Raw genomic sequence first — 24,321 nt, forward strand, 5'->3', positions numbered from 1 at the left:
CTCTGGCAGCTATCTTTATAGATTAGATTAGATTACTTACAGTGTGGAAACAGGCCCTTCGGCCCAACAAGTCCACACCAACCCACCGAAGTGCAACCCTCCCATACCCCTACATTTAACCCTTCACCTAACACTACGGGAATTTAGCATGGCCAATTCACCTAACCTGCACATCTTTGGACTGTGGGAGGAAACGGAGCACCCGTAAGAAACCCACACAGTCAGTCGCCTGAGGCGGAAATTGAACCCGGGTATCTGGCAATGTGAGGCAGCAGTACTAGCCACCGTGCCGCCCACGTTAGGAACTTCCTGTATTATAATTTTAAGCACGAATAATGTCACGGTCAGCAAGTTATTGCATTACATTTGGCAGTGTTGATGTTGGTGATTGAAAGCAAAAAGATATATGGTAACTGCTTTGACGATATCTGTACATAGATATTCTTGATGAAAGCCAACACTTTGCTTTCTATTTACAGTCCATGTGGCTCTGGTTATTCAAATTTCTTTTATTTTGGTATATATGCTGCAATATGTTTATGTTTTTTGTATGATTTCATGGTTTATTAATGTAAAAGATGGGCATATATGCAGTTCTACTTGTGTTTTCCCTTAATGGAAGAATAACTTACTGTTATTCTTCATATCTTATGGAGGTTTTCTCATTACTGTGTAGAACAACAGTTCAAGTCACTTATATGAACATATTACAGCATTGCTGAAGTGGATTTTGTTATTAGCTAATTATCTAATAAAACACTGGCCAATAATGATGGTGTCTGGGCCAACAATCAAAGTTCCGGTTTTGTCAATGTAATACTTCTTGAACTGCAGTTTTCTACAGTGACGAAAACAATACCCATTGGAAATACATTTATCATCTCTGGCCAACTCCATCCTTTTTGTTGGCTTGAATTTTAAATCACACCTGTAATTAAGATGTGGAGATGCCTGTGTTGGACTAGGGTGGACAAAGTTAAAAATCACACAACACCAGGTTATAGTCCAACAGGTTTATTTGGAATTACAAGCTTTCGGAGCACTGCTCCTTCTTCAGGTAGCTAGTATGGCAGGATCATAATACAGAATTTATCATAAAAGTTGCAATGTATTGAACAAACCTAGACTGCTGTAAAGTCTTTAATCCCTAAGAATGGGGGTGCAGATTTCAATTTGTTTATATGCAAATCCCAGAACTTCTTTCAAGTCACATTCTCGAGATAACTTAAGGTTTTCCAAAACAAAGGTGACATCTCAACTCGGGCAATGCATTTGGGATTTACATATTAATGAATTGAAACCTGCAATCCCATTCTTAAAGATTAAAGACTTTACAGCAATCTAGCTTCATTCAATACATCGCAGCAGTTGTATGTCACTAATCTTTTATTATAAACTCTGTGTCCTGTGATCCTGTCCCACTAGCTATCTGATGAAGGAGCAGTGCTCCAAAAGCTTGTACTTCTAAATAAACCTATTGGACTATAACCTGGTGTTGTGTGATTTTTAACCTATAATTAAAGTGATTCAACCTATGACATTCATTTAAACATTTGAAGTCTTCGTTGCGCAAAGTACAGGCACTTTTTTTTGATACTTATACAGAAGATGTCATTCAACATGCTGGACTCTGTCCATAATAGACAAATATGGATTTGTTTGATCTGGACTTTTCTTACATCTTCAACAACAGCAATGTTTTTGCCCCTGTGGGCATGATGGCAACAGTGCTCTTTGTTGAGTTCTTTTAGATTGGAGCTGGTGATTTTTCTGTTATAAGTCTAACTCATACTTAATTTGAAATAAAAATTGTATTATGGAAAAGCAAACAATGTTTAATGTAACTGCTTCTCTAACACCAATAGTGCCTGACCTGTTGGAAGGGCAGGTGTGAAACTAGTGAAGGAAGGTAGACTGCATTGGAAGGATTTTGATGAGGATTGCAAAAACTTGCGTAGGCCGGTTAGCTCAGATGATTAGAGTGTGGTGCCTGGCACCTTCCCCTGCCACCACAGGAATTGCAAAACCTGCGCCCACATCACCTCCATCCAAGGCCCTAAAGGAGCCTTCCACAGGCATCAAAGTTTTACCTGCACATCCACCAATATCATTTATTGTATCCATTGCTCCCGATGCGGTCTCCTCTTCATTGGGGAGACTGGACGCCTCCTAGCAGAGCGCTTTAGGGGGAACATCTCTGGGACACCCGCACCAATTAACCACACCGCCCTGTGGCCCAACATTTCAACTCCCCCTCCCACTCTGCCGAGGACATGGAGGTCCTGGGCCTCCTTCACCGCCACTCCCTCACCACCAGACGCCTGGAGGAAGAACGCCTCATCTTCCTCCTCGGAACACTTCAACCCCAGGGCATTAATGTGGACCAACAGTTTCCTCATTTCCCCTTCCCCCACCTCACCCCAGTTCGAAACTTCCAGCTCAGCACTGTCCCCATGACTTGTCCTACCTGCCTATCTTCTTTTCCACCTATCCACTCCACCCTCCCTCCCCCCTGACCTATCACCTTCATCCCCTCCCCTATCACCTATTGTACTCTATGCTACTTTCTCCCCACCCCCACCCTCCTCTCATTTATCTATTCACCCTTCAGGCTCTCTGCCTGTATTCCTGATGAAGGGCTTTTGCCCGAAACGTCGATTTTACTGCTCCTTGGATGCTGCCTGAACTGCTGTGCTTTTCCAGCACCATGCTAATAATGCCAAGGCTGTGGGTTCAGTCCCCACGCTGAGTAAGTGTAGCATTGGGGTTCGCAACTGGCAGGTTTGCACTTGCATGGTCTGTGTTTGTCATTAGGGCAGCACGGTAGCTCAGTTGTTAACACTGTTGCCTTGCAGCGCCAGGGACCCCGGTTTCGATTCTAGCCTTGGATGACTGTGTGGAGTTTGCACATTCTCCCTGTGTCTGTGTGAGTTTCCTCAGGGTGCTTCAATTTCCTCCCACAGTCATAAAGATGTGCAGGTTAGGTGAATTGGCCATGCTAAATTGCCATTGTCTGGATTAGTGGTGTTGGAAGAGCACAGCAGTTCAGGCAGCATCCAAGGAGCTTCGAAATCGACGTTTCAGGCAAAAGCCCTTCATCAGGAATAAAGGCAGTGAGCCTGGAGCATGGAGAGATAAGCTAGAGGAGAGTGGGGGTGGGGAGAAAGTAGCATAGAGTACAATGGGTGAGTGGGGGAGGGGATGAAGGTGATAGGCCAGGGAGGAGAAGGTGGAGTGGATAGGTGGAAAAGGAGATAGGCAGGTAGGACAAGTCCGGACAAGTCATGGGGACAGTGCTGAGCTGGAAGTTTAGAACTAGGGTGAGGTGGGGGAAGGGGAAATGAGGAAACTGTTGAAGTCCACATTGATGCCCTGGGGTTGAAGTGTTCCAGCACCACTAATCCAGAATCTGGTTTCCAGCATCTGCAGTCATTGTTTATACCTCCTAAATTGCCATTGTGTTCAGGGATAAATATAGGGTAGGGGAATGGGTCTGTGTGGGTTACTGTTTGGAAGGTCGATGTGGGCCGAAGGGCCTGTTTCAACACTGCAAGGATTCTAAATCTTGAGTGTCTGAAACATCTCAAAGGCAGATAGAAATATCTCTGTATGATGTGTGATGTAGCCAGTCCATGTAATAATTATCTACTTGTCCTCTACAGTTTCACTTTGATTATCTTTACTGTCAGCTGGAATCTTTTTTTTCCTTTCTGTTACGACCAGTCCATGGGCAAGGGTCCTCAATTGCTCATTATTGGTTGTGTAATATGGCTGTTAACATGGTGCTGAATAATCAGAGGCTTGAATTTCATGGTGCTAGACACAAAGCCATCGTTATAATATAAAAACCCGATTTTGGTATGGGACATGTGATTAACTGGGACTCTCAGTATAAGTTTCCAAGAAATTCAATTATACATAAATCTGGGAAAAAAAACACAATTAAGTGTTTGTTATGCTAATTGTACAAAATAACCTAGGCCCAGGAAGAGCTTAATAGACTACGCAGGGATGCTACCAAGTCACCAAGATCTCAGAAAAACAGTTTGACAGCGCAGGATGTTCTGCGACGTTTAGAATGTGAACGTGATGAAGCTGTTGCAGACTTGAGGAGAATGACCACAGAGCGGGATAGTCTTCGGGAACGATTAAAGGTGAGGAATAGCACAACATGAACCTAAAACCATTTACTGAACCTAGCAAGTCATGAAGTTATTAGATAATCAGTGTTAAATTGCCGTTGACAGTATATGCCTGATAATTAACTTATTTATTGTTATTACAAAGCATTAATCCGAATAAGCCGTATAGGGCAATACATATCAGCCTTAAATCTGACATGCAATACATAGAATTTGGTAGGAATTGTGAAATTGTACACTACCAGGCCATGAAGGTAGGAAAAAGTATTCATAATTGAGTAAAAGATATTTCATCTTACACCATTTTCTTTATTGTTTCCTTGCTGCTGATTGCAACAGCACGTTTTATTTTTCCCTTTGACCAGGAACATAACAGGAATAAGGCTCACCCGTCTTTTCATTTAATTTGTTACTTCCTGTCATTTTTTTTTCCAAGCTGTATTTTGTGTTAGTCTACCTGAAATTATGATCCATACCCTGTTTCTGGTCTCATAAATTTCAGTCAATTCCTGAAACTGCTGTGGTGCATCTGTTGAAATTGGCTATTAATTTAACTAATGTTAGGTCTCATCTGGAATTTTGAAAACATGTTTTGATTTAAATGTATACTTTCCACATTAAAGGTCCTAACAAGTAATTTACATCTTTGGTGCTAACTTATTTTTTTTCTGCCGATATTTAATTTTGTTACCTCATTTTATCGGTTAGAAGTTAGAAGTGTGAGGTCTCCTAATACTCTTCTTGTTATAAAATTGCTAGACTTAAATTGATCTCTAAAATTGCAAGTCCATAATGACAAACCCACAAATTAGCTCAATTGAAAAATAAGTTGATTGTGGTGCCAAATTGACATCCTCAATTTTATTGACTTCATTCTTAATAGCTGTGCCTTCTGCTGCCTCAGCCCTAAACTCTGGAATTATCGAATTAAATTTCTCTGTCCTGTACACCCCTTTGGAAGTTGAGTAGACTGGGCCTGTATGTATTGCAATATAGAAGAATGAGAAGTGACCTTATCAAAACATACAAGATTCTTTTAGGGCACTTGAAAGGATAGATGTGGAAAGGTTTCCCCTTGCAGGAGAATCTAGGACCAGAGGACATAAACTCAGATTAAGAGGTTGCACATTTAAGACAGAATTTCTTCTCTGAGAGTAGTGAATTTTTAGTTTTATTATTTACCGCAAAGTCTGTTGAAGCTGGATCCCTAAGTATATTCAAGACTGAGATAGATTTTTAATCAATAAGGGAATTGAGGGTTATTCGGAAAAGGCAGTAAAGTGGAGTTGAGGATTATCAGATCAGCCATGATCTCTTTCAATGACACAGCAGACTCAATGAGTTGAGTCTCTCTTTCTACATTTTGTAGTTTTAATGTTTTAAGGTAATCTGGGATCATCATGCTATATGGATACATTACTTCTGCTTTTATTTTGTTTTCTTGCCCTTCTGTGAATAACCATTTTTTGCAAATCATATACCAAATGGATTATGTTCTTTTCTGCTAATATTCTATCTTTAGCTTGTGCTTTTGCTGCTTTAGTGGTTTCGTATCATAATGATTACACTTGCTCTACCTTTGAAATTGTCATGGGATAGTATACTGAATAGTTCATGATCTATTTAAAGTAAAAGGTTTAATGTCTCTGACAAGATAGAGAAGACATGGCCTGGGTATAAATTGTTAATCTCAGTTGAAGCAACAATGGAATGGTGAAGTCACATATAAATTGTGAATAGTAATTGTGAATTGAGTAGGTGAATAACATTAAATCTAGTTTGAAACTCAGTATCTAATGGTCTCCATCTTGCAATAGATTTCTCAGGAGACGGCAATTAATGAAAGATCGCATCTGGAGCAAAGAATAGAAGACCTGAAGAATTCCATGCACACAGTAATGTTAACTTTTATAAATGTGTAATAATGTATTAAAATAGTGATTTTTCTAAAAATAAAGAATAAATTGACATAATAAACTTATGGAATAGAAACAAGAGCAGGCCAGTCAGACCCTTGAGCCTGCTCTGCCATTTTAATGAGATTATGGCAAATGTGTTTCTGGGCTCGACTCTACTTTCCTGTCTGCTCTCCATAACATTTAACTCTTGCCAATGAAAATTCTACATAACCCAACTTAAAAGTACTAAATAATCTGACTCTAATTGCTCTCTGGGGAAGAGAATTCCATAGACTCAAAGAGGAAAAAAACCCTCCACATCTCTATTTTCAGCCCCTCATTTTGAAACTGAGTTTTTGGTTTCAGTTTCACCCACAAGGGAAAACATCCTCCTTCATTCACCCTGTTAAGCTTTCTCATAATAGGACCAAGAGTAGGTATTTAGCTCATTGAGCCTGCTTCATCATTTGATACAATCATGGCTAATCAAACACTTCAGTGCCCTATCCCATGACACTTTACTTTCCAAGTAATCAAAAACCTATGAAACTCTCTAAAATACCTAAACTTCCATTGCCCCTCCAGGTAGATGATTACAAAGATTCACAATCCTCTGAGTAAGAAGGTTTCTCCTCCTCTCAGTCCTACATGGCATCCTCTTATTTAAAAAATGTGCTCCCTAATTCTAGTGCAAATCAAATGCTGGCCGTTATAGATTGAGGACTGGAGTACAATAATGCACAGTTATGCTGCAATTATACTGAAGCCTGGCTAGACCCCACTTAGAGTATCGTGAGTTGACCCGGGCTCATGTTGTTTCAAAGTGTTCAAGATATTAACTGGAAAAGACTGGGTAGATAAAGATAATTTCCACTGGTTGGGAGTTCTAGGACGAGGGAGCATGGTCTGAGAATTGGGGCCAAACTTCAGGGAGAGATGTTAGGAAGCACTTCTACACACAAAGGGTTATGGATGTTTCAAACTCTCTGTCACAAATGGTAGTGGATGCTAAATCAGTTGATAATTTTAAATCTGAGATTGATAATTTTGTTAAGGAAAGGTATTCAGGGATATTGGCTAAAGCAGGGGTATGGAATGAGGCCACATTAACCATGACCTCATTGAATGGTGAAGCAGCCTCACAAGTTGGACCGAAGGGTCTGTTTCCTTGCTGTACATCTCTATGAGTCTATGGCTGCTTGGCCTTTTCCTGTCAATATGTTCCTAGACTCCCCACCTAGGGGAAACATCTGACTTGCATCTCCCCAGTATATCCCTTTAAGCATTTTGTAAGTTAAAATGAGATCATCCCTCATTCTTTGAAGCTGTAGAAAATAAAAAGCTGGTTTGCCCAATACCTCTTCATAGGACAGTCCCACCATCTACCATCTGAGAATTTCATGTCTTGTGTCTCAATACCTTCTTAGCCATTTTTCAATCCTCCCTGATTCCAGTGATTCCCGAAAGATAACAACTAATGCCTCTACAATCCTCAGGTATCTCCTTCAGAACTCTGGGGTGTAGTCAATCTGGTCTACTGGGAGGCATTGTGGCTCAGTGGTTAGCACTGCTGCCTCAAAGTGCCAGGAACCGCAGTTAGATTTCACTCTTGGTTGCTGTCTATGAGGAGTCTGCACATTCTCCCTGTGTCTGTGTGGGTTTCATTTGGGTGCTTCAGTTCCTCACATAGTCCAAAGATGTGCAGGTTAAATGGATTGGCCCTACTAAATTGTCCCTAGTGTCCAGAGATGTGCAAGCTAGGTGGATTAGCCATGGTAAGTGCAAGGTTATAGGGATAAGGTGTTAGCTTGGGTCTGGGTGGAATGATTAGATTAGATTACTTACAGTGTGGAAACAGGCCCTTCGGCCCAACAAGTCCACACCGACCCGCCGAAGCGCACCCACCCAGACCCATTCCCCTACATTTACCCCTGCACCTAACACTACAGGCAATTTAACATGGCCAATTCACCTAACCTGCACATTTTTGGACTGTGGGAGGAAACCGGAGCACCCCGAGGAAACCCACGCAGACACGGGGAGAATGTGCAAACTCTACACAGTCAGTCGCCTGAGGCGGGAATTGAACCCGGGTCTCTGGCGCTGTGAGGCAGCAGCGCTAACCACTGTGCCACTGTGTCGCCCACCAATTTTAAAATTTCTGAAATAGAGTTCAAGCTTGTGTAGTTGGTGACACTTCCTGCAGAAGAGTTTATTTGGACACATGGTATGTGCATGACTTCCCATATATTAATTTCATTTGTGCCCATTGACTTGCCATCTTGTTCAAAACTATTTGTTAGCCTTAGAATAATTGTAAACTTGCTTTGGTATTAAAACTTACTTTGTAACTTATCTTTGCTTCACTTATGCTAACATTATTTTTCTTCATTTCATTTTATTTTGTTTTCCTTTAACTTGATTTAATTTTACACATTTTTACCAGTGTTTCTTCCTGAAATCCAGAAAGCTGCTTCAACTTTGTAAATGCTATTTTCTTTTGTTTTAAACTATACAGATTCACTCCCTAACAGCAGTTTCTCACCAACTTACAAATTTCCTGTGATGCCATATCTTTTTCATACTCTTTTCCTGGTGCTGTGTTCAGAACAATATGTTCTTTTCAAATTGCTACCTCAACTTTTAGCACGGTGTTAAGAATGAAATCTCTCCATCATGCTGTTTTTAATCTTCCTGCCTTCTGTTGACTCTTGTCAGAATGAAGCCATCCTCAATCTCCATGCTCTTCTTAAACTTGCTACACCTCTTTGTGTGCTTGTTCAGAATATTTTCATCCCCACTCTCTGTGCTCTTTTTAAAATTGCCTCCTCTCTTTGCACTGTGTTCAGAATGAAGTCACACCCTACATCTTGCAATCCTTTTAAAATCGCTGCCTCCTCTTTTGTGTTCTTATATGTTTCAATAAAATGTCTATCCTTCTGAAATACAATGCCTACATGCCCAACTTGTCTAACCTTTTCTCGAGACGTTTCTTTTGGCATCAGTCAAGTAACTCTTTCTGGACCACTTTTGCATAAACACAAAGCATTGTACAAGGAAAACCTCAGTAGGTCTGGCAGCATGTGTGGAGATAAAATATCCTTAAATAAGGAGACAAAAACTGTACAAAGTATTCCAAATGTCTTCTTACATAAAGGATATTTTCTATCCACAGAATTTGCTGAGTTTTTCCCTTGTACAATTTCCTTTTACAACAGTAGCAAAACTTTCCTATTTATATTCTATTCCCCTATTCCTTAATATTCCATTTGTCTTCCTTTTAACTTTTTTGTCATTTTGTCATTAACTTTTTTGTCATTTATGCAACAGGACATTTAGATTCCTCTGTACCTCACAGTTCTAGTTTTTCTGCTTTGAATAATATGTTGATTATTGTTTCTACCAAAATGAATAAATTCACATTTTCCCACCTTATTTTCCATCTGCCAATATTTGCTCTCACATCACCTATGTGCAATCCTTTGTGGATTTCTTACGCTGTCTACATAACTTGCTCTCTTACCTATCTTTGTGCTATCAGCAAATTTTGCAACTGTATGTTCAGTCTCTTCGTTCAAATAATTGCTGTAGATTGTAGATAATTGAAGCCCTTCAATGATCCCTTTGGCATTCTACTAGTCACAGATTGCCAAAATAAAAAATATTCTTTTGGCTCTACTCTGTGCTTCCTGATGGTCATCAATCCTTTACTCATGATAATTATAGCCACACCATGAACTCTTAGTTTGTGTTGTAACCTTTGATGTGGTACCTTATTAAATGTCTTTTGGATATCCATGTGTGCTACATCTACAAGTTCCCTTTATTTACAGTGCTTGTTACTTCTTCAAAGAATTCTAGTAGATTAATTGAATACAATTTCTCTTTGCATTCTATCTGATTGCATTCAGATTTTCTAAGGGCCCTGCTATAGCCAACTTTAGATTCTAACAATTTTCCTTTGACACTTGATAGGCTGAATGACTTCAATACACCAAGCCCAACCACTACTTATTTTAAAACCCTAGGGTGCAAACCATTAAATGTTAGGGACTTGTTGTTCTTCTAAGAATTTTCCTAGTATCCTTTTCCCGACTATTGTAATTGTTTTAAGCTTCTCTCTTCCTTTCAATCTTGAGTTACAAGTATTTCTGTGAAGTTATTTCTCTCTTCTACAGTGAAGACCATGGCAAAATATCTGTTCAACAGTGCCACCATTTCCTAATTTTGCACTATTATGCCATCAGCCTCACTCTGGATGATCAGTACTTACTTTATATATACTCCTTTACTGTGAAGTCACTAATTAATCCTGCACATTATTGTACATAATGTACTTGCACATTACCTGGTGAGGGGCAACTTGCTCCCAGATTGGCTCTAAAATGCTGTACAAACTCGTACTCCAGACCAATTTATTTACAAAATCTATATGTACATTAAAATTATCTAGGATTATTCAGTACCTTTCTTGCAAGTCCTTTCCTTAACATATGCTTCTACCATGACAAAAATGTAATTAATTTTTGGATAACCACAAAACGTAATGTTTCAAAAGCCAGTTTTTGTTAATAACTTCAGACATCTTATCACATTACATTTAGATTTGCTCTTCCTTATCAGAAAAAATCTATTTACAATTGCAACAATGTCTTGTGTCTCTGAAACCTACATTGAGCACAGTTTGTGTATTGTCACTCAGATTTGCATTGTTTTGCTCCTTTCAGTTAGAAAATGAAAGATTGGAACATCGTTCTAGGTTGACTTGTCTAAAAGATAGTGTAACTTCTCTGGAGGAAGAAGTCAAAATATTGGCTAGAAAGTCATCTGATACTGAAGATGAACTGTGCAGGCAGAGAGCAGAAAACAACCAGATCAGGTGAATTAGTGTGGTAATTTGAAGATAATCAGTAGATGACATGTTTCATTTTAAAAACACCTGTGTTTGTAAAATTAAGAAACCTTGGAACTTCAGCATTTTAGAACAATTTTTGAACAAAACTGCATACCTGGGACTCAGCAATTTTACATGATGTGCACCTGGTACTTCTGGGAAGACCACAACAGAAAATCTCATTTTGGTTTTCAGTTTGGTCATGATCTAGCTTAAATATGCATTTTTTTCTCACTTTTATTTTCCATGTGCACTGAGTAAGAAGCAATCAATCAATTAGAGAGTGAACTGGTATTAGATTCTAAAGAGATATTTTCTTCACTGCTTTCTAATGTAATGGTAGATAGTTGATTGCACATTATCAGATGTCCACACACACGTATCAAGTCAAAAATAAAGTAATACTGATGCTGGGAAATCTGAAATAACAAACAACTTTAAATAGAATCATAGAACTGTACAGCACGGAAACAGGCCCTTCAGTCCAACTTGTCCATGCCGACCAGATATCCTAAATTAATCTAGTCCCATTTGCCAGCATTTGGTTTATATCCCTCTAAACCCTTTCTATTCATATACCCATCCGGTGGCTCAGTGGTTAGCATTGCAGCCTCACAGCGCCAGGGACCTGGTTTTGATCCAGGCTCCGGCAACTGTCTGTGTAGAGTTTGGACGTTCTACCTGTGTCTGTGTAAATTTCCTCTGGGTGCTCTGGTTTTCTCCCACAGTCCAAAGATGTGCAGGTTAGGTGGATTTGCTATGCTAAATTGCCGATACTGTCTAGGGATGTGTAGGCTAGGTGGATTAGCTGTGGAAAATGCACAGTTACAGGGATAGGGTAGTGCGGAGGGTCGAAGTGGAATGCTCCTCAGAAGATTGGTGTGGACCCGATGGGCCAAATAGCCTGCCTTCACACTGTAGGGATTCTATGAAATGTTGTAATTGTGCTAGTCTCCACCACTTCTTTTGTCAGCTCCTTCCATACATACACCACTCTCTGCTTGAAACAGTTGCCCCTTAGGTCCCTTTTAAATCTTTCCCCTCTCACCTTATACCTATGCCCTCCAGTTTTGGACTCCCCCACTCTGGGGAAAATACCTTGGCTATTCTCCCTATGCATGCCCCTCATGATTTTATAAACCTCTATAAGGTTGATCCTCAACCTCTAAAGCTCCAAGGAAAATAGCGTCAGTCTATTCAGATTCTCTCTATAGCTTAAATCCTCCATCCCTGGCAACATCCTTGGAAATCTTTTCTGAACTCTTTCAAGTTTCATAACATCATTCCTATAGTAGGGAGACCAGAATTGCATGCAGTATTCCAAAAGTAGCCTAGTCAATGACCTGTACAGCTGCAATATGACCTCTCCACTCCTTTACTCAATGCACTGATCAATCAAGGCAATCATACCAAACACCTTCTTCACTATCCAATCTAACTGGGACTCCACTTTCACAGAATTATGAACCTGCAGACTGAGCTCTCTGTCCAGACCTTAAGTGTATAACATAGAACATAGAACATAGAAGAATACAGCGCAGTACAGGCCCTTGGGCCCTCGATGTTGCGCCGATCCAAGCCCACCTAAACTACACTAACCCACTATCCTCCATATACCTATCCAATGCCCTCTTAAATGCCCATAAAGAGGGAGAGTCCACCACTGTTACTGGCAGGGCATTCCATGAACTAACGACTCGCTGAGTGAAGAACCTACCCCTAACATCAGTCCTATATCTACCCCCCTTAATTTAAAGCTATGCCCCCTTGTAATACCCGACTCAATACGCGGGAAAAGGTTCATACTGTCGACCCTATCTAACCCCCTAATCATCTTGTACACCTCAATCAAGTCACCCCTAAACCTTCTTTTCTCTAGTGAAAACAGCCCCAAGTGCCTCAGTCTTTCCTCATACGATTTTCCTTCCATACCAGGCAACATCCTGGTAAACCTCCTCTGCACCCGTTCCAATGCCTCCACATCCTTCCTATAGTATGGCGACCAAAACTGCACACAATATTCCAGATGCGGCCGTACCAGAGTCTTATACAACTGCATCATGACCTCAGGACTCCGGAACTCAATTCCTCTACCAATAAAAGCCAGTACGCCATATGCCTTCCTCACCGCACTATTTACCTGGGTGGCAACTTTCAGAGATCTGTGTACATGGACACCAAGATCCCTCTGCTCATCCACACTACCAAGTATCCGACCATTAGCCCAGTACCCCATCTTTCTGTTATTCTTCCCAAAGTGAATCACCTCGCACTTAGCTACATTGAATTCCATCTGCCACCTTTCTGCCCAGCTCTGCAGCTTCTCTATATCCTGCTGTAACCTGCCACATGCTTCCTCACTGTCAACAACTCCTCCGACTTTCGTATCATCCGCAAACTTGCTCACCCAACCTTCTAACCCCTCTTCCAGGTCATTTATAAAAATGACAAACAGCAATGGTCCCAAAACAGATCCTTGCGGAACACCGCTAGTGACGGCACTCCATGAAGAAACTTTGCCATCAACTACTACCCTCTGTCTTCTTCCATCCAGCCAATTCCTAATCCAAACCTCCAACTCACCCTCAATGCCATATCTCCGTATTTTCTGCAGTAGCCTACCATGGGGAACCTTATCAAACGCCTTACTAAAATCCATATATACCACATCTACCGCTTTCCCCTCATCAACCTCCTTCGTCACCTTTTCAAAGAATTCAATAAGGTTTGTGAGGCACGACTTGCCCTTCACAAAACCATGCTGACTATCCTTGATCACATTATTCCTATCCAGATGTGCATAAATCCTATCCCTTACAATTCTCTCTAAGACTTTGCCCACAACAGAAGTGAGACTCACCGGCCTATAGTTACTAGGGCTATCCCTACTCCCCTTTTTGAACAAGGGAACCACATTTGCTATCCTCCAGTCTTCTGGGACTACTCCTGTAGACAAAGAGGACATAAAAATCAAGGCCAATGGCTCTGCAATCTCCTCCCTTGCTTCCCAGAGAATCCTAGGATAAATGCCATCAGGCCCAGGGGACTTATCTATTTTCACCTTTTCCAGGATTTCCAACACCTCTTCTCTACATACCTCAAAGCCATCCATTCTACTTATTTGTGCCTCAGTATTCTCATCGACAACAATGCCCTGTTCCTGAGTGAATACTGAAGAAAAGTATTCATTCAGTGTCTCCCCAATCTCTTCCGCCTCCACACGCAACTTCCCACTACTATCCTTGACTGGACCTATTCCTACCCTAGTCATTCTTTTATTCCTAACATACCTATAGAAAGCCTTAGGGTTTTCCCTAATCCTATCTACTAAGGACCTTTCATGTCCCCTCCTTGCTGCTTTTAGCTCTCTCTTCAGGTCCTTCCTGGCTACCCTATAACTCTCAATCGCCCCAATTGAACCTTCACGTCTCATCTTGAGATAGGCCGCCCTCTTCCATTTAACAAGGGATTCCAATTCCTTATTAAACCACGGCTCCCTCGCACGACCCTTTCCTTCCTGCCTGACAGGTACATAATTATCAAGGACACTCAATAGTTGCCCCTTGAACAAGTTCCACATATCATTTACACTCTTGCCTTGGAGTCTACTTTTCCAAGCCACACATCCTAAGTCATGCCTCACCGCATCATAATTTCCCTTACCCCAGCTATAATTCTTGCCCTGTAGTACACACTTATCCCTCTCCATCACGAGTGTAAAAATCACCGAATTATGGTCACTATCCCCAAAGTGCTCACCTACCTCTAATTCTAACACCTGGCCTGGTTCGTTACCCAGAACCAAATCCAGTATGGCCTCACCTCTTGTTGGCCTGTCTACATATTGTGTCAGGAAACTCTCCTGCACACATTGAACAAACACTGACCCATCTAACGAACTTGAGCTATAGCTTTCCCAATCAATATCAGGAAAGTTAAAGTCCCCCATAACAACCACCCTATTACTGTCACTCATCTCCTGAATCACCTTCCCAATCCTTTCTTCAATGATTCTAGGACTATTAGGAGGCCTGTAAAAGACTCCTAACAGGGTGACCTCACCTTTCCTATTCCTAACCTCAGCCCAAACTACCTCAGATGGCAAGTCCTCATCCATCGTCCTTTCCACCGCTGTAATACTATCTTTGACAAGCAATGCCACACCTCCCCCTCTTTTACCCCCACCTCTGACCCTACTAAAACATTTAAATCCCGGAACCTGCAACAGCCAATCCTGTCCCTGTTCTAGCCATGTCTCCGTAATAGCCACAACATCGAAGTCCCAGGTACCAACCCACGCTGCAAGTTCACCTACCTTATTTCGTATACTTCTTGCATTGAAGTATACACACTTCAAGCCACTTCCCTGTTTACAGGCACCCTCCTTGGAAATTGATGCCATGTTCCTCACCTCCCTACACTCCAGGCCCTGCACCCTGAAGCTACAATCTGGGTTCCCATGCCCCTGCCGAGTTAGTTTAAACCCCCCCCAAGAGCACTAGCAAACCTCCCCCCAAGGATACTGGTTCCCCTCAGGTTCAGGTGTAGACCATCCTGTTTATAGAGGTCCCACCGTCCCCAGAAAGAACCCCAGTTATCCAAAAACTGGAACCCCTCCCTCCTGCACCATCCCTGAAGCCACGCATTTAATTGTTCTCTCTCCCTATTCCTCGAATCTCTATCACGTGGCACGGGTAACAAACCAGAGACAACAACTCTGTTTGTTCTAACTCCAAGCTTCCAACCTAGCTCCCTGAAAGCCTGTCTAACATCCTCAGCACTCCTCCTACCTATGTCGTTGGTGCCAATGTGGACCACGACTTCGGGTTGCTCCCCCTCCCCCTCCAGGACCCGGAAAACACGATCAGAGACATCACGTACCCTTGCACCTGGGAGGCAACATACCAAACGTGAGTCTCTCTCGTTCCCACAAAACCGCCTATCTGTGCCACGAACTATCGAGTCCCCAATTACTACTGCTCTGCTCTTCTTCACCCTTCCCTTCTGAGTAACGGGGACAGGCTCCGTGCCAGAGACCTGAGCCCCGTTACTTACCCCTGGTATAAGTCCTGCCCTGATTTGTCTGTCTAAACTGCAGCACCTCACAATTATTAAACTCCATCTGCCACTCCTCTTCAGTAGGAGAGGAACCATCTCTGGGGAGAAATGGTTCTGTTTGATTGATTTTTCATTAGTACTTGACATTAGAGATTCTGCAATTTTTTAAGACAGGCAGTGAGAGCAAGTAGGGTAGGGACAGTGCAGCTGGGGAGAGGAATAGAGTGAGTGGGAAGAAGGAACAAAGTGGCAGCTTAGTGATAAGGTGGAAGACAGATAGACAAAGTTCGGCATAAAGAGTAGGCTTGTAGCAAATTTCCCATGCTTCTGGTCTGTGCAATGTAAAAAATCAGTCTGAATATTATCTTATTAAATGGAGATCATTGTTGGTTTATGAAATCAGCTGTAGTTGGATGCTGTAATGCTCTAGGGAGAAAGTGAGGTCTGCAGATGCTGGAGATCAGAGCTGAAAATGTGTTGCTGGAAAAGCGCAGCAGGTCAGGCTTATGCCCGAAACGTCGATTCTCCTGTTCCCTGGATGCTGCCTGACCTGCTGCGCTTTTCCAGCAACACATTTTCAGCTGCTGTAATGCTCTAGTTTTTTTAAGAAAAATAAAAGTTTCATCTAATACAATATTCAGTAGTCTCCAAGACCCACTGCTTTTTGATTGATTTTTAACTTTCCTCTGAATCAGTTGTATCAAACCGCTATAAAAAAAGCATAAACACAAAACTAGAGAAGTCGATTTAGCTTTGAGTTCAGTATCAGATTCAATCTGATAACGTATAACAATGTGTTGAAACTGACCCGATAAAATCTTTCTCACAAATACTTCAGAACTTGAGCCAAAATTGTCGTGCACCTTTCAGCAACATTTCAGATTCCCCAGTTATGGCCTGTCCAATTAGCAAGACAGACCTACTGCAGTAGCAGCACTGTGGTATACAGTTGAGGGGGTAATGGTCCTGATAGGCCTCAAAATTTACACTCTAGACCATATAAAATCTCATGGTGTTATATTAAACATGAGCAAAGAAACCTCTTGCCAAGTACCAGCTGCTGCTCCTCCCTTAGCTGATGGATCAGCAGTACTCCATGTTGAAATAAAAACTTAGGTCAAAAGGTGGACAGAATATACTCTGAATAGGGAACTTCAACATCTAGCATCAAGAGTAGCTATATTGCACTGCACTGACCAATCTGCTATGTCTTGAGGATACACTGTCATCATCTGGCCCCTTGATTTGAGATGAAGTTTACTCAGTTCTACAAGTTTCTGCTGTTGATCTTCATGTGACTGAACAGATGGACTCTCAATTGAGGTCTTTGGGTACATAGGGCAGGATGTCCAATGACATAGTAAGATCCAAAATGCAGGATTTGCTTCATTTTCTTTTCTTCTCTGCAGCTGCTCTTCATCATCATTAAGGCATTGTGGCTCAAAGTTAATGCAATATGATTGATCATTGAGTGTCACTGTTATGAATGATTGGTGTCAATTCTGCCAAGCTTGGAGAGCTTCAGTGTGTCTTTAAAGTGATGGCTCTTTCCTCTGATGTTGAGAGTTTGAGAGTTGAGAAATCAGGGCCTAGTGGTAATTTTCAGCCATCCAGACACAGTGCCCATCCATCAAAGTTGATTTTGCAGAAATGTTGACTGAACGTTCATGGGGCCGACTTCAAGAAGAACGTTAACATTTGTTTGATGCTTCTCCCTTGGATCTGGAGGATGTGCTAGAGGCATCGCTCTTGAAATTTCTCTAATGCTGGAAAGTGTATCACTGATGAACAGTTCATATCTCACTGCAACACAAGAATATGGTGTGGATAGTTGCTGAACACATACAGACTTTTGTTGACTTGTGGAAAAACTTACAATCTACAGGAACTAGCATTTGACAAGTTGAGCTGGTGCAACTTGATTGTGAGTGATGTCCTCTTGAGAGAAGCAGCTGTCAAAGTATGCAAAGTGCTTGACATTGTCTACAGTATCACCTACAGAGGTGAATATTTGGCTGACCAGGGTTAACAGACTTCTCACAGCATTTAATGAGAGGCTAAGTTTTTTGTATGCAGAATTGAGGAGACCAAGAATAGTTGCATATCTGATGCAATGTGGACAATCATACTGCTGTCATCTGTAAACAGTAGATCATATATTTTTTCTGATAACAGTTTTGGCACAGTGGCTCCATAATGGAGTTCATCAATTTACCTGCTGCATTTGCCCACAACATTGGAAAGAGTGATCTTTCGCACTTTGCGTTATCATGTTGTGTGATTATCAGTATGGTAAATAGGAAGAATTCACAATAGATTTCATAGCTCAAAACTAGGAATCCATGAGGTGCTGTAGGCAAATAGCAGCAATAGTGTTCTAATACAATCTGTCATGTTGTAGCCAAGCGTATCTATATCAATGTAGTGAACTGGATCCAGAATTGGCTTTGTGGTAGGAAGCAGAGGGTGGTAGTTGAGGAGTGTTTTTATGACTAAGCCTGTGTTGACGGGGATCACTGTTGGGGCCCTTGATGTTTGTGGTATATATAGACTTGAATGTAGAATGTTGATCAGTAAGTTTGTGGATGATACAAAAATTAATAGGATGGATAAGTAGTGAAGAGGATAGCTTTAGATTACAGGAGGATAGACATGGGTTGGTTAGATAGGCTGATCAGTGGCAAAAGGAATTCAATCCGGATGAGTTTGTGATGATGCGCTTGGCCTAGGCAAATAAGATGGGGAATATATGATGAACAGTAGAACCCTGGGAACCACCAAGGATCAGAGTGACCTTGGTGTGCATGTCCACCAGTTTCTTAAGGTAGCAGGATGGGTAGATAACATGGTTAAGAAGTCATATGGGATACTTGCTTTTACTAGCTAAGGCCTAGACTTTAAAGGAACTGAGTAACACGTTGCATGGGCCACAGTTGGAGCATTGTGTACAGTCCTGGAATCCACATTATAGGAGAAGATGTAGGAGCGATTTACCAGGATGTTGCTTGGGTTGGGAGCATTTTAGTTATGAAGAGAGAATGGATACACTGGCTGAAACTCATTGCTTGAGAGGGTGACAGACGCAGAAACCCTGTAACGTTTAAGAAGTATTTAGATTGTAATGCCAAGGCATACAATGCTATGGGGTAAGTGCTAGAACATGAGATTAGAATAGTTAGGTTGTTTGTTTTTGTTTCCTTGAGCCAAAAGACCCTTTTCTATGCTGTAGATGCTGTAGTTTGTATGATCCCTCAGTCTACCATTTGGCAGAGATCAACCCTGGTGAAACAAGCGTGGAGCAGATGTACCTAAAGTAAAGTGATAAGAATGAAAAGCAAAGAGAGTGTTAGAAGGGATTAGCAAGTAACATAAAAGGAAATCCAAAATTCTAATGATATGTAAACAGTAAAAGGTGTTAAAAGGAGGAATGAGGCTGATTTGGGACCACAAACATGATTTATGCAAGAAAACAGGGGGCATGGCTGAGGTACTAAATGATCTGTCTTAACTAAAGAAGAATTTGCTGCTAAATCGTATTGAAAGAGATAGTCATTGAGACACTGGATATGCTACAGGTTTTTGATATGGCTGTATTAGAAAACCAATTGTGTGAACTTTTAAAACATTTGCTAGGGCCAGATCAAATTCATCTGAGGGCACTGAGAGAAGTAAAAGTGGAAATTGTGGAAGCATTCACCATAATATTTCAATCCTGTTTAGTTATAGTGTACACCTGAAGACAGGAGAATTGCAAATTTACTACACCCTTGTTCAAAAAAAATGAATCAATGAACCCAACAACTTCAGCCTATTCTGTTTACCTATTGGTTGGACAAATAAGGATGAATTAAGAGAAAGCCAACATGAATTTTCTAAGTAAAAATTGTGTATAACTGTCTTGGTTAAATTTTTTTTTGATGAGATAAGGGTTCATGAAGATTTAGGTATTTAGAAATATCTGCCTTACAAATGACAGGGTATATTAATACTGTTGAACAGAACATATTTGGAAAATACATGATTAGAAATTAAGAAATACTATTATCAATGGGAGGTGCTATTAATTCTTATGTGGAAGTTTCAATTCACATTATTTAGATGCAGTTCCTGAAAAATGTTTTTAGGTTAAGAAAACAAAACTGTCCTACTGCCTTAAACAACAACAAAAATACATTGTGGTACTTATTGTTGCAGAATGTTAATGGACCAGGCAGAAGACAGTCTTGCTGAAACCCAGCGACGTCTCTCATTAAAAACCACTGATCTACAACTTGCACAGGATAAAAATGTTCGGCAGAATGAAAAGATCGGTAATACCCACTTCATTTTAAAGCAAAGCAATGAATGTATAACATTTGAGATAACAATTTGTCAGATTTTCCTGAATATTTTCATTCTTCATTTATGAAGAGAAAAAAAAGAGAAAGGAATCATCAGGGCTATCACTGTGCACCTAATCTATTATTTGGTGCTACAATCTGCATCATGCTTTTGATAGGTTACAGTTATATGGGCATTTTGTATTTCATATTATCTGGTCCAAATAATCAATAAATGTTTTGAGCCTTAGCATTGTAGGTCATCACAATATTCAACTTTGCCAAAGCATCAAAATCCTGTCACCAACTGCAAATCACGGTGATGATAAGTTTTGATGAAGGAAATTTTGTTTCCTTTTCTCTCTAAACTTATGACATATAGAGATGTAACTGCAAATGTTATGGGTGATCAAGAGGTTCAAACCCTGGATTTTCCTGGTCCATAGAGCCAGCTATTCACTGGTGAATTGAATGAGCAATCTGTTTTTTCACAACAATAATTACAATCATTCCATTTTTAAAAGTAATAGACAGGAAATCAATGGAAGCTAAAATGACATGAAGTTAAAATGTTTTTAAAAGTGTGGGAAGTATATCAATAATTTGTTTTATTCAGTCAGTCATGGAATGAAGGTGTCACAGCCTAAGCCAGCATTTATTATCGCTTATCTCTAATTTCCTAAAGGGCAGTTTAGAGTCAACCACATTGCTGTGGGTCTGGATTCACATATAGGCCAGACTAGGTAAGAATAGCAGTTTCCATGACAGTAATGGAACAGATGGGTTTTCCTGACAATCAGCAATAGAGTCATGGTCATCATTAGGCTCATAATTGCTGGATTTTAAAAATTGAATTCAAATTCCACCATGGCAGGATTCGAATCTAGGTCCCCAGAACACAATCTGAGTCTGAAATAACAGTCCAGCAATAATACCATAAAGCCCTTGCCACCTAGTAAATACATTGGGAAATATATCACTTTTTAAAAATTTTTGTTTAAAACCTCATATTAAACAAGAAAAGCTTTAAATGCAATCAAAACCCATTGGCTGCCTTGTGTTGAACTGGACCAAAATGTTTCTTGTAACTTTTTAACTCTTACTTAACTCCTGATTGCTGCTTCTGCCTCAAGTTTTTCCATTTCCCTCTCCTGAAGTTTCCCTGAGCAAGTGAGGAGGTATGGAAGAGAGGAGTGGCATGAGCAAAGGTCTAAGAATGATTCTTTGTGGGGGGAGGTAGTGGGATGGTTTGCAGAAAACAGTGACTGAGCGAAGTGATGAGCAGAAAGGTCCTGACAAGAAGTGCTGAGTCAGAGGGTTAAAAGAAACACCAAGCGGATGTGATGGCAAATGGTCAGGACAGGTGTCAAGCAACAGGGCCCAGGGGAAAGGCAATAAATGTGTTGAAAAAGGAGGCAGCAAAGTATGGGGTTTCTTTTTAAAAAGAGTGAACTTATTCAGCAGCAATGCAAAACCAAATGGCAGCACTGCTGTCAGGAAGTGTCCCTAATTTTAAACCACACTGAAATGAAAACATGCTACAGATAGACAATCCTTTATCCGAAACCCTCGGGACCAGCTGTCTTTCGGATTTTGGAATTTTTCAGATAAAGAAGTAAATAATATTTTCATAGTAAAATAAAAAAACCTACCAAACAGCAGTCATACCTGTGATTACTACGAGTGTTGAGACAGAATTGACATGTGCCAATGCTGGGCCACGCTTCTACATCACAGCTGAGTAATGTGGGTCGAGTGGGTGTGGAGTTGTGTTAACTGTTTACACGCCAAACAACCTTGTTAATGAGAAAAAACTTCAGCAAAATACTTTTCGGATTTCGGAGCTTTTCGGATTTTGGAACTTCGGATAAAGGATTGTCTACCTGTGTTAGAATGAGGTTTTATATGAAGGAAAATGTTTCTTTTTTTAAAAGCCATCTTGAGTTCAACAATTTCTAGTGGGAAATTGCTTCCATTTTGCGTGAGGATTTTACCTTTATTGGCATTCCTAGACCTTTACTGTTTTAAATATTAAAAAATGTAGCTTCAAATTATGACAATATACAATAATTTTATTATAAGGTAGGTTATATAAGCATGTTAGTTGTCATCAAACAACAATATTTTAAATTTAGGAAATAGTTCTGATTAATTCATTATAGAATCTTAACTTATGAATCTATTGCCCAACAGATGATCTGACCAGACAGATTTCTTCACTTCAAGAAGAAATTAGCTCAGCTCGAGCAAGTGTCTATGAACTTGATAAACAAAAGAATAGTTTACAGGAGCTCGCGGATGAAAAGACTGAAACAATTGCTTCCCTAGAGGATACACTCCACCAGAGAGTAAGTGATTTTTAAAGACACTGTGCTATATTTTTGAACTTGCTAAATTATTAGTAGTATTTTGAACAGGTTTGCAATAATTAAAGAAGTGAAGGCAGAATATTTAGTTTATTCTATGAGGGATCTTTAACTTAGAAGTTTTTTATTTGGTTACTTTTTCTTATGTTCAATGTAAGGTCTTAAGCAAAAAAAAAGAAATCCCAATTTGTAGTTGGGTGACAAACCTTAAGAGGTATAATTCGAAGTTTATTCAATCTATAAAGCTAAGTCTAAAAAGTTGAATGGACCAACTTCCAACGAATGAGAAAACCTCTGTGAAGCTATTGTTTACATAAATTATTTAGAATCTTTATTGGGCTCCTCTCTTGAAGTAATTCTTATCACCCTTATAAGTTATACCTCAAATTTTGTGTTAAAGAAACCAACTATCATGGAAGTGTTCCCTTTCACCAAATAAAGTATTCCTCATTTATTAAATTCTTGGATTATTATGGAATGTTATTAATTAAAAGGGTTGTCCCAATTGTCTATCATGATTTCACAAAAAATTATGCAAATTCCAGAAAAACAATGTAAATGCAAACTTGTCCAAGGTTTACATGACACTTACGATAAACTTGCATTAGGTGTACAGAACTTTGATTTGATTGTGAAAGTGTATTAACATCTATTATTAAATCTATTATCTACCTAATTTAAATGAATTTAATTTTCGTATTCACTTTTTCTGAAGAAAAAGAACATTACAGATAATCAACTACATATAAGTGAATTGGAAACAACTGTTGAGTGAGTACATTTTAGCCTTTTGAAATGTTTATTGAAAACTTGAATATTTGCCTGACATTGGAGCAGCACTTTAACTCTATGAATTTCATATTTAATTATGATACAGTGTTCCTGTTTTTCTTCTGTACCAAGTACATATCACAGAATTAAGAGAGGCAAAGTAACCAGAGGAAAAAGAAATATTTATAATTTTCTATGCAATAATAGTTAATCTAGGTTGGGAAGAATTTCCATCATTGTTTTTGAATATGTAGTCGTCAGTCTAAGACATCTTCATCTGCTTATGATTCTGCTTCGAGAATGTGGTGCTGGCAAAGCACAGCAGATCAGGCAGCATCCAAGAAGCAGGAGAATTGACATTTCAGGCATAAGCCCTTCATCAGGAATCAGCTCTTCCTCGTGAAGGGCTTATGCCCGAAACATCGATTCTCCTGCTCCTCGGATGCTGCCTGACCTGCTGTGCTTTTCCAGTGCCACAATCTCAACTCTGATCTCCAGCATCTATTGTCCACACTTTCTCCTTATGATTCTGCTTGTGTGAAATAATAACATGATTAGTTTCATACAAAAGCAATCTTTTGCAGATATAATACTTGAAATAAAAGCAGAATGTACTCAACAGGTGAGACACTTTCTGCTTGAGGAGCAGAGTTAAGGTTTCAAGTTAATGGCCCTTCGTCAGAACAAATGACTATTTTTCATTAACTGGATGTATTAACTTTGTTCCTTTTACAAATTATACATGATCAATTTTAAGTTAATTAACCTGTTGTAACATGTTGCCTGTGCACTAATATACAGACCCGTTGAATGTTTTTGTACAGTATTATCAACAACAAGCTTAGGGCGTTTAACATATTAAAAAAAAAATCC

General features: G+C 40.1%; 1 protein-coding gene across 6 annotated transcripts in view; it reads left to right on the forward strand.

Annotated features, from left to right (window-relative positions):
- Positions 1-24,321, forward strand: part of LOC122550866 (testis-specific gene 10 protein-like) — a 139,978-nt gene that overhangs the window by 71,472 nt on the left and 44,185 nt on the right. For all 6 annotated transcript variants that reach the window (XM_087988335.1, XM_043692221.2, XM_087988336.1 and 3 more), the window contains 6 exons: positions 3,981-4,154; positions 5,960-6,037; positions 10,768-10,919; positions 20,187-20,302; positions 22,505-22,659; positions 23,393-23,448. In XM_087988335.1, coding sequence (XP_087844461.1) covers positions 3,981-4,154; positions 5,960-6,037; positions 10,768-10,919; positions 20,187-20,302; positions 22,505-22,659; positions 23,393-23,448 — 731 coding nt within the window. The remainder of the gene's footprint in view (positions 1-3,980; positions 4,155-5,959; positions 6,038-10,767; positions 10,920-20,186; positions 20,303-22,504; positions 22,660-23,392; positions 23,449-24,321) is intronic.

Source organism: Chiloscyllium plagiosum, unplaced genomic scaffold, assembly GCF_037043375.1.
Source record: "Chiloscyllium plagiosum isolate Xiang-an unplaced genomic scaffold, Cpla_swu_hap1 HiC_scaffold_6, whole genome shotgun sequence".
Lineage (NCBI taxonomy): Eukaryota > Metazoa > Chordata > Chondrichthyes > Orectolobiformes > Hemiscylliidae > Chiloscyllium > Chiloscyllium plagiosum.